The sequence below is a fragment of the Chelonoidis abingdonii genome, chromosome 6 (assembly GCF_003597395.2).
Source record: "Chelonoidis abingdonii isolate Lonesome George chromosome 6, CheloAbing_2.0, whole genome shotgun sequence".
In the NCBI taxonomy this organism is placed as follows: Eukaryota; Metazoa; Chordata; order Testudines; family Testudinidae; genus Chelonoidis; species Chelonoidis abingdonii.
The window spans coordinates 23,157,115-23,169,063 of record NC_133774.1 but is presented as its reverse complement, the minus strand read 5'-3'; the positions used below and the strand labels follow the sequence as shown (position 1 = coordinate 23,169,063).

The 11,949-nt window shown below is 35.4% G+C and overlaps 1 protein-coding gene across 1 annotated transcript in view; it reads left to right on the top strand.

Moving 5' to 3' along the window:
• The window catches only part of LMAN1 (lectin, mannose binding 1), a 35,321-nt gene extending 24,288 nt beyond the window's left edge, over positions 1–11,033 (top strand). The window contains exons 11-13 of the mRNA XM_032776170.2: positions 5,663–5,816; positions 7,401–7,522; positions 8,140–11,033. Of these exons, the coding sequence (XP_032632061.1) occupies positions 5,663–5,816; positions 7,401–7,522; positions 8,140–8,176 (313 nt within the window). The 3' untranslated portion in view covers positions 8,177–11,033. The remainder of the gene's footprint in view (positions 1–5,662; positions 5,817–7,400; positions 7,523–8,139) is intronic.
• The last annotated feature ends 916 nt before the right edge of the window (positions 11,034–11,949 follow it).

Below are 11,949 nucleotides of genomic sequence, written 5' to 3'. Positions count from 1 at the left end.
CCCCCCCCCCGCCCTCTCCCTGCTGCAGCAGTCCCCGGACCAGAGCCACGGGAGAGATGCCCCAAACTCCCCCTATTCTCCCCACACACACACACACCTCTCACCTCTCCAGGCCTCTGTGGCTACATGGCTCTTCTCATCAGGTGTGCAGTCCTTGATAGATTCCTGTGCGGCCGCACAGGTGTGCACATTAGAGGGAACACACTGAGTGCTCTCAGCTGGGGCTGGATTTTCAAAATAGTCCAGTGCCTCCTGTGAGTCAGAGCTTCTGGGTGTTGAGCACTTCTGGAAAAATTTATCTTAACTCTTTAAAACCTGGCTCCAGTTCTATGCACTGGAGCCTTCTGAAAATGCTGGCCTAATCTACAAAGAAATCCTCTAGAAGAAAACTAAACTGTGTACTGTGTTTATAATGCAAAAAGTTAAGAAAATATCAACTGTAATTACCTCTAATCATAGTGTTCTTGTACAATATCTGATGCCAAGCTGCACATTAAATACAGAAATGTTAACTGTAACTTCAGATTTCCTGAGTTCTTCATGTGTCATGTCATTGTAAGAAACATGTTAATACAATCTCCTGGATTTTTGGCAGGAGAAACATTTAACAATCTTGCAGGCAAAAAATCATTTGCCTTTCAGTAACCGCACTTCAAAATAGATATATTGCACATCTTAGCATGTATGTGTTTGTTTGTATTCATTTAACTTGTTCAGATATGTATCATTTTAGAAATGAATGTGGCAAGTCATTGTAAAAAATGGATCTATCAATTAATACACCAAAGTGTCTTTTATGTAGCACAGTTAATGACAGAGGTAGAGCAGGGCAAAAATATTTTGGCAAATAGTTTATTTTCTGAAAAATACGGTTTTGATCAACTCAAAACTATTTGCCTTGAGTTTGACTAATAGTTTTGACTGAACCAAAAAAATCAGAACACAAAAATTTCAGAACAAAATGTCAAAAGCAAAGGAGGACTAGATCCAGAAAATGGCAGAGGAGGACAACCACCTTCTTTATAACCTTTATCCCAGTCGGTAAGGTACTCACCTGGGTTTTGGGAGGCTGAGGTTCTATTTCTTCCCCTCTGCCTGATGTGGCAAAGGGATTTAAAACTTGGTCTCCCTCACCGGGGTGGGGGGGCAGTCATCCTAGCCATTGGGCTATGAGATATTCTGATATGGATCTTTCTCAGTCTGTTCTGTTGAAGATGTTCTTCTTTTTTTAAAAAAAAAACAAAAACGCTCATTGGGTAGGGACTTGAACTTAGAGCACTCACCTAGGATGTGGGAGACTTAACTCCTACGCCACAGTCATTGTCTTTCTCTGGTCCAGTGACTGTTCAATGTGGGGCTTTGGAGTGGAGCCCGGAGCTGGAGTGCGGAGCAGTGGAGGAGCTGCAGGATTTTGCCTGGAGCTGGAGCAGAGCCAGAGCACAGCTCCAAAGCCCTGGTTCAGTGTCATGAATGACAATGAATTGCTACTGTGAATTACAGTTGTCTCTGTGCCAGGAAAAGAGAGTCAGAATTACTCTATAGACTGTTAGGGCACTTACCTAGGATGTGAGGGACCCAAGTTAAAGTCCCTACTCCAATTACTATTTATAAAGAGTGGAACAGTTCAACAGGCGAGATTGAGAGACACCCAAATAATACATGTTTAAAAGTCTCTGCTCAAAGTTGTATATTGGCACACAGCTACTCTTATTTGAACCTTTTGTAAACATAAATTATCACTTTGTTCTTTGGTAGTGGCTTGTAGCTTAAGTATTAATAAAACTAATGGATTTTAATATTGGGAATTTTCTGAAAGGCATGTTTGTACGTTGTATTCAAAATTTTTCACAGTTGTATAATTTAATTCCTTTAACTTTGTATTCACAAAAGTTAAAACATTAATTATCTTCTGTAAAAATTTTGCAGACAACTTTATGCTATAATTATAAACAATTGTATTTTGCCAGTATTAATAGTTCAAGGGAAACATCTTGTAATTCATCTAAGCAGGTCAGGTTGTTTGTAAAACGAAGATTAGAGTACTTCCATTTTCAGTCTTGTTCTTCTAGGAAAGCTTTTATTTTAATATTCTTGACCAATCCTTATGCCAAGCAAGTAAATTAGATTTTCTTGTTAACATTGGTAGTCTGCCCTTTCAGTGACTACTTATTAGGTATGCATTTGCGTAACATCTTAATATTTTCTGCTTAGATTAAAGAAGTGTCTTATGTTATAGATAAGGAAATAACAAAAATGAACAGCCCACTGCTGCTTTATTGGTCATCCCTGGAGGAAAAGGACTTATTGTCAAAGTAATTTTCATGTCAAGATTTGCAGATTTCTTAATCATCTGATTACAGAAGAATCCTTGCCAATGTAGACAATAGAAACAAACAGCATGTTGTCTTTGAAGGAGCAACATAATTTAAATTTGACATGGCCCACATTTATTTAGAGAACTTAATATTTTCTTTTAATAACAAAAATGGATCATAGTTAATTTACTTTTTTTAATCTTACCTCATCATGTATTCTTAGTGCTAAAAGTCAGTGGTTGGTTTAGAGATTTAGAATACCTGCTCCCGTAAAGTCATCCCATATATAATGGACAGAAATGATTATAAAAATCAATGTACTGTATTTGTACAGATTTCATTATAACAAGCGTTTATTAGGTGGAGGTCACTATAGCTATTGAATATAGCTTGCATGGCTTAGATTACAAACAAAATTATTTCTCAAATTTATGCAGTCTGTTCCAGATAAAAGACTTGTAAAAGTAATTCAAACAAAGGCCTGCTTTCACAAATTGACTTCTGACACAGTGATGGTAAAAAGAAAACTGAGGGTTGGGGGCACAGAGGAAACATTGGATGAAAAGTTCACTAATCTTACTTAGCATGTATACAGTTTGTGTCACATTCAAAGTTTTATTTAGGCTTGGAAGGATTAGATTTTTTTTAGGTAAATCTCTGTAAATGACAATTTTACACACACACCCCACATCCTCCTCCCTCTCCCCCTCACCCAAACTGGTGAAAAAATATTTCCATCAATGATGATCGAAATTTCCATATAGGCTAAGTGAGAACTGCTGCTTGAGAACTTATTGCAGTTTGATTTAAGCATTTGTATATTTTGAGATGATTTGTGTTTTAATAGCTATAAAGCTTTAACTGTTCAAATCTCAACATCTGCTGTCATTAAATAATTGTCACCTCTTTTGCCTGATCATAATTTCCCTCAACTGTGAACACTTAAACAGATTAAAAATAAAAATGCTTTAAAAATAAACACTGATATTATCTCTCAAAATTATTTTTAAAAAAATCAAATTCTGCCAAGCCTAGTTATTTTTCTGATTGATGAAGAGGAAAAATAAAGATTGAGAGTTGTTTGTAGGGCCACTTTGGCTAGTGTTGTTAACAGTGGCTGGCAGAAGAAAAATGGCTTCAAAGGGTAAATCCCTTTTTCTCATGTACATTTTGAATTGTGTTCAGAATGGGAACTTATTTTTGGCAAATACCAAAAGTCATGCAGTAACTTATGACTGACAATATTTTGCTTATTGTGAAGTAAATCTCCTGGTAAATCTCCTGGAATTATCCGTTCTAAATTTGAAATTTAACCAGGAAGAGCAGACTGTAACTATTCTTAACTCACTTTTTCTTTAATAGCTTTTAAACAGAGTAATGTGGAGAGAGATACGTCTTGTGTTAAGATATTATTTTATCTTTTTGCGAGAGACCTGAAATGAAAAGGGAATTCCTGGGTTTTGTCATTTAAGAAGGCTAGTGGAGAAGAAGAGTAGAATTCTTGAAAAGCTGTACCAAGGAGAAATATACCTAATAATGAATGAAAGTCTACCATGTTGTATTGGTTGGGGTTTTTTGTTTTTTGTTTTTTGTTTTTTTTTTCCCCTGAGCCTCATAAAGAAACAGGATAGTAACCAAATTCAAGAAACAGATGAAAATCTAATTGTCAACTCATGAAAAGAAGAATATTTCCATTTTAGTAACTGAAAGAAACAAATAGATTTTTAGGCTAGTCACATCTAAATATTATAACAGTATGGTTAGTAATTAAATAACTTGAGTGCTTCTTATTAACTCAGTACTGGTTATGTCTGGGGTAAAACTGAGATGAGTGTTAGCCCAGGATATACAGTACTGATCAAGTTAAGAATCCTCCCCACTAAATGATCTAAATACACTTTACTGCAATCACAATGAAGGGAGAAACCCCTAGTGAGCTGTGGTTTAACAATACATACACTACTACAATCAAAACCACTCACAGAATCTGAGTGATAAACAGTATATTTGTGGTGTAGTGCTTGTAGATATGTATGATGCATTGTCCTGTTACCTTTTGGATACTTATACTTTTTCCCCTTACAGAATTGCAAAAATAAAAAGACTGATCTTGAAATTATAGTTTAACGATGTGACTGGTAATTAATGCAAAAGTTAAGGGTTGTTTAACGTTTTAATTTGTATTATAACTATTAATTATAATTACTTAAATTAACCATTACATTTATAGATGATCAAACACTGGCAGCAAAACTTGATTTTTGCTTTCACCTCTAGCTCTTACAAGGAACATAATCCTATTCTGAATTTTAAAGAATATATAAAAATGGTTTAACAGTCTTTCTAGTGTAATTATACGCATTGGTAACTGCAGTACAACAATGGTAAACGTCCAAGCGAGATGACTTGAGTTTTTTTTAGATAGAAGTTGAGTCACAGGCCATTGGATGAAGAGTTAAGGCTTTACAGTCAGATAGTTGTCAAACTGTTTTGTCTGAACAAAATGTAAAGTTTAAAGTAAATTAAATCCAAGATATAAATTTTGATTATTCTGTTTAATAATGAAGGGATTAACATTCACATGATAAATGTTTTAGCTGTAGACTTTAATCCTCTTTGCAACTGAAAAGAAGCATCACAATAGGGAAAAATTATATGAACATATTGATAGAGGAGCATGTATGTTTTCTTCATTGATTAGTTTATATTAGTTATGGAGTTTCAACTTTTTGTGGATTTAATTTGATTTGTTGTAACAACAAAATGAATTCATGTGAACACAGTATTAAGTATTACAGCAGTGTATATGGGGAAATGAGTTTCTCATGTGAAAGGTAATCATGGAACATGAATGGCCCTAAATCTTTTCTTATCCCTAAAGCCTCTTCTTTATTTCTTACATGACTGCATTATTATTTTTTTTTTTTTTTGGAACAGCTTTTAGTTTCCTTAAAAGATAGCATTATACCATGTTTATCCTAAAGCCTTGGTCAGATCCACAGATTCAAAACATTTCTTTGAGACTTCATCAAAAAATAAGCAAAGCAGATGCTTAGCAAAAGAATATTCACCATAGAGCTGATTTTGCTTTTACTGTAACTTTGGGACATGTTGCACTCTACAAAATTATGATTCTTCTGCTCAATGCAAGTTTAAAAATAGGTATTTTGAAAAACAAAGTGCTTCACAGGTATTCATGGAAGCTATAAAAAAAAAAGTGTCCTACCTTTTGTTTGTAAGATGTTAAATTGAAACTAATCTTAATAGGTTATAAATATAGCATGTATGCAAGAGGGAATTTTTCAGGAACTGCCTTATGCTGAAACAAGTCGTCTTTTTGTTTTCAGAAATTCCATGGGTGACACTCTGAGGTTGGTCAGTGGAGTTCAGCACCCTGGCTCTGCCGGAGGACTCTATGAAACAACTCAGCACTTCAATGACATCAAAGAGCATCTTCATATAGTAAAGAGGGACATCGAGCATTTAGTACAGCGAAATATGGTAATTTGTGTACTACTAGTGTAAAGAATGGCTGCAGAAATTCAGCATATGGCTTAGTGAAATGTTGGGAAAAGTCAGCATGTAATTTACTGAACAATTAATCTTTCATTAAGCTGCTCTACTGAAACTGTTTTGCCTTAACTACATGATCAGTGTTTTGATCAGATAGGCATAAAAAGCATGATATTTTTAACTGCCTTAACTTGAAATCACGTTTATTATGTGTATGCAAATCTTGTATTAATATAAATGGCCAGTTAAATGCACAACTGCCCCTTTGAGCATGCACAGTTCTCAATGTTTGCTGTTGTGGTAAATGCACACTCAAACACAAACGTTCAGAATCTGATCAAAAATAAATGTGTGACCATTCAGAAGATAATTCCTCAGACTGAAAAAAATAAAAATTCTAGTGTAAATTGCATGAAGAGGACCTACGGCAATTGTCATAGCTAATACTTATTAGACTTATAATAATTAGAAAACCCTTTTTATTATAGAGGTACCTGTATGTGCATGGGGGGCACATACACTATTTTTATCATATTTACAAAGCAAGGGCTGCCATCGTTTAAAAACCCCGGCTGTAAGAAGCTATGTGGGAATTGCCTTCAAATACTGCATGTTAGTTGCTTTAATATGGTCGTTTGAATATTTACCTATACAATAGCCTGGAATTTGTTACCTGTGGAATCACTCAGTCTTGGTGGGGTGCGTGCGTGTGTGGTGGTGGTGGTGGTGGTGTTTTTGTTTTTTTGAATTATGCAATGTTTTCTTTGTAAGCTGGGAACATTGATTCAAATGACTTCCTATTTGTCCATCTAATGTATTTTTAGCAGAGCTCCATCCGTAATAGGCCTGTTCTGTCTTTGGTAACAGGCCTGAGATGCATTCAGAGTATGAATACATCTCAGATATTTTTTGGCCATGCCATATTTCATTTCTGTATTTACAAAGCAAAAACACTTGGACTTTCTGGAAAACTGAAAGAAAAGGTTAGCACCTTTTGTCCCACAACCTGATGTGTTCCCCTAACAGTGGCACATTATTTTTCTTTTCACCAGTTTCTAAGACCATAAGTAACTGGCTTCAGCATGTCCTTCAGTATTAACATCATTTGCAGACTTCCCAGCTGCCTCTATTGCTGCAAGGAAAGTCTAAGCATGATGTGCTTTAACTTGGAGAGTGTCTATTTTGCATAGAGCTCAGGCCATCGGAACTTCCCAACTACGATCCAGATTTGATAATTCAAGGCCCCTTCACCACTGTTGCGCTCAAATGGCTTACAAGACCTGCAAGAAATTATTTTTTAATTATTATGTCTGAGGTGCTTAACTAAACATATCCTTGTACTCCCAGCCTCCAAGTAACTTCAATCTGCTCAGCTCTTGTACACAAAAATAAAAATTAAAATAAAGTTACATCTTGAGTCTCCTACCCACACACTCCTTCACTTTCCCCTGTTCTTTCTGTAAACACATATGTGCAACTTTCTTTTGAAAATGTTGTTGTTTTTTAAAATAGCAGTCTTAAAAATTCAGTTGGCATCTTTCTGCATTATCTTAACAAATTTTTGCTTTCTAGCCATCAAATGAGAAACCAAAGTGTCCAGAATTGCCACCATTTCCATCATGCCTATCTACAACTCACTTCTTCATTTTTGTAGCAGTTCAAACAGTGTTATTCATCGGTTATATCATGTATAGGTAAGTTACTCTTTAAAAGATTGCTAAATATCTTTATTTAAAAGTTCTAATTTTAAGTACAGTTAAAGTGACACGATCATATTAATCATTGTAGTCAAAACAAACTTGTATTATTAAGTTAGATTTTTTAAAAAATTTTTATTATATATTTGCACACACTATCGATTTTTTTCCAGGCTGACAAGTTAAAATAGCATAGTCAGCTTTCCTCTTTTGATGTGTATATCCCTTAGCACAGTGCTACATTGTTAGATTCCTCTGCCATGTTTGAGTTTTTTTAACTATTTCAGTTAAACTTTCTCAAAATACGCTAATTAAAACTTTTTTTATGTATTGGGCTTGGTTTTCTAAAACGTTTTGTTTTGTTTTTGGCAGAGGAAGTTGGGTTGTTTTTTTTTTGTTTTTTTTTTTAATAAAACCTAAATTTTGGGTTGAATATTCTGTTAACCAGTCTGATTAATGTCCCTGATCGTGCCATGCTTGCAATGTAATTGAAGCTTTATTGGAAAAAAAAAACAAAACAAAACAATATTGCTTATATGAGTAGCCTTCTCACCTAATGAAATGTACTAAGTTTTTTGCATCATCTCCTGCTTTTTTTCTTTTTACCTTTTTAGGAGTCAGCAAGAAGCAGCAGCTAAAAAGTTCTTTTGATGATCTGTTCCTTTTGTGTGTATATGCCTGCTGTATGTATACACAGAATATTACATAAGTCTGTAAATGAGGGAAATTCTAGTGTTTAAAATGCTTCAATATTGTAAATTATTGAATTTTTGCTAAACAATAAGTTCTTGTTTAAAACGTTAATACTGTGGTTAAAAACAGCCTTTAGAGCAATGGAGCAAGTACAAAGGAAAACTGTGGATCTTTTTCTTTTTTTTTTTTTTTAAACGTTTCTGGTAGATACTGGGACTTGACCATGGTATTCCTATTGTTTTATCAATATGTTTCCAAGGTAGAGAATTGGGGCATAGAGGGCCAGTCGCTGTTGCTGAGTATTTCACGTCCAATGATTTGTGCAGAAAAATATATTTAAGCATCCTGACGTGAGATTTCTTTTAAATAAAAAAAAATTGCATTCCTCTAATTTTGAGAAAAAAACATTGTTATAAATATTTTATTTGCCATTTGGATTTCAGTTTGGCAATGGTTTAGTGGCTTGTAGATCTAAATTTCACAAGAGTTTGTAGAAATAACTTGGTAATTTGTGAACCCTCAAAGCCAAAGGCCTTTAATCACAGTCTGACTATTAGCTGCTGAAGTGTAGAACAAAGGCTCTCTCTATGCAGAACAAGCAAACAAAGACTTGTGTCTTACGAGACAATGAGAGAAAACAATACATTCTAATAGAGTAGAGGTCCTTTAAGCAGTTGTGTGGGGATTGTTAAGGTTATAGTAGTTTCATGACTGACCGTAATTCTGTAAAATAGTTAATGGAACCTTTCTGACAAAGAGATAATATTGCTGATATTTCTTAAACTCCAATTGAGATGAGGGCATATTTAAATTGACAAATGCTTTTATTTTTGTAAGTTGTTTCATGAATCTAATAGAAATATCGCAGTGGAGACTCTGGTTAATATTTTACATAGTAAGTGTTGAAAACTAGAAGTTTTGTGTACACGTTTCCTACTTCCTCACAAGCCGTAGTCGCAGATGTGTTTTGCTGTTAGTCCAGCAACTCTTACTGAACCAGTATTGTGTGAGTTAACTAAGTGTTCAGTCTGATGGATTTGAAGATTGTTTAACATTGCTTATCATGTGAACATTTTGCTTCAGAGACAAAGTGGAACAGATGCTCAAATTAGTAATAAGAAAAGGATTCACGCTACTTTGTTTACATATCCATAGTAATCTGTTCTTGAGTAGCTCTCCTACAGAGTTAAGGTATTTCTAAGTTTCTGCAAGGCACATGATGAAAACTGAATGTTGGGACTGTTCTTTTTTTAATTACAGAATGTGTTTGTCTCAATACCTGCAGAAATTGTCAAGAACTTAATGTATGTAATTTTGACTCCTTTGGAGGAGGCTACACATGCTGTCAATTTCAATGTCATGAAAAGCTATTGGTTAGTATTGTCCCTGAGAATTTGAGAAATAATAAATCTATGCAATATATTTTTGTTACTTTAAAAATTAAACTATCATATAAATGTGGATATCTATGCTATACCAATAAAGTGTGATTAGATCCATTCCACACCTATTTGTATAGCTAAAGTATGTGATACACAAGTAAATTTATCAAACTATGCCATTTATAAATTATGGGAAGGCTTTGTTTGCATCAGTGATAGGAGAAACTACTGCCCCGCACTGATCTACATAGATAAAGACAAGTCAGTGGCAGAACCCTTGCTACAGCCTAGAATAACACAAGGCAGCAATTAATCTGCTCTCTTCTCTCACACCAGTAAGTATTTACAGATGCCTTGGACTAAACTAAATTAATGAAGAAAATGCCAGTGTTTTATCAGATCGTTGTACTGTAGTTCATTATCTTTACAACAATGCACAGTATTATTTCTTTCACCTCTGGCGCTGGAACATGGTCAAACAAACAATCTACCACTTTCATGATAGATAAATAGTTTGTATGTTCTGCTGAAAGAATAGATCTCATATGGTCCTACATTTGGTAAAATAATGTACAGTTCTTAAAGATATCTTCCAATTAATACCTTCTTGTTTCTCCATTTTGTGAATCTCTCAACTATGATTTATTCAATTTGAAAATTAAAATGTTGAAGCAACCAATGGTATTGTATCTTGTGTTGGGAAGAGGAAAACACTGGGGGAAACTTTTGCAGTTTCTGAATTAGCTCACTATCTAAAATTATCTACACTCTCATGTTAAATTAAAATGCATTGATGCTGCGGATGGACCTGATCCCACAGGAAACAATAGCAGTTTGCCATTGACTTCTGTGGAAACAGAAGGCCCAAAATGTGCACCTTTCAAAAGGTGATCGCATCTAATTCTGGCAATGAAACAATTCATGGGTTATCCTTGCTACTTGCTGGAGAGATGGAAAGTATAAAACATCTTGGTAGTTACTTGACTTTACTCTCATTCCTACCATGACTTTAAACTGTGGCTTTTTCGTCAGACTATCTTGTTAGCTAAAATACTGTTTCATTAGTGCCACTAAGTACTGCAATGTTGTGTACAAACACACTTGCTTTTTTCAAACAGGAATTGAATCTTAGAGAGATGAAAAAACTTGGAATCTAATTTTAACAGTTTAAGGGGCAAATTAGCCTGGTCTGAGTCTTAAAATTGAGTGTAGCATGATAAATGGCACATGGAAATGGAAAGAGAATCTCAGCACAAGACATCTGAGCCCTTTAAGCAAAATGCAAAATAACGGTTATTTAAATTGACTGTTTCCTATTTGAGAGACTTTGACTTGTATTGATGTATAATTACTGTAACACTGAAAAGGTTGTCCACCTGTTTTGAAAGTGAAGAACATAACCTTATTTGAATAAAGATACATATTTTAGTAAATGTTTTCCCTCTGAATTTGGTACAGTAACTCCTCACTTAACGTCGTAGTTGAGTTCCTGAAAAATGCTACTTTCAGCAAAATCCAATTTCCCCATAATAATTTATGTAAATTGTAGGGGAGGGGTAAAGTTCTAGGGAAATTTTTTTCACCAGGCAAAAGACATTATATATATATATACACACACACACACACACACACACTATATGTTTTAAACAAACAATTTAATATTATACACAGCTATGATGACTGAGTTGGTGGAGTCAGAAGGTGGGATATTTCCCAGAGAATGCCTTGCTGCTAAATGATGAATTAGCACTCAGCTGAGTTCTCAAGGGTTAACATGTTGTTAATGTAGCCTCACACTCTACAAGGCAGCAGGAATGGAGGAAGAAGACCCAATGGAGGCATGGCAGTGGCCGCAAACATTCCTTGCAGAAACTGAACCCAGGCAGATGTACCCACACTGTCCGCTGGAGCGCACCACTCCCTCTACTTTCCAAAGTGCTGAGGGTGGGAGGGTGTGTGTGTGTTGGGGGACGGAGGGGGAGCATCTCTACACATACCTCTGGAGCGATCGATCCAGCGGGGTTGATTATCATGTCTAGTGAAGACACGATAAATCGACTGGTGAGCACTCTCCCGTTGACTCCAGTACTCCACCGGAGTGAGAAGCGTAGGTGGAGTCGACGTGGGAGCGGCAACAGTCAACCTACCAGTGAAGACACCACGGTAAGTAGATCTAAATACATCAACTTCAGCTACACTATTTTCATAGCTGAAGTTGTGTAACTTAGACCAACTTAGCTCGCCCCGCACTCAGTGTAGACCAGGCCTCTATGTGTGAGACAAAAAGAGACATGCATTGCCCCTCTAAGTAGGCCAGCCCCACTCTTAAGTACACTGCCTTCTTAAGTA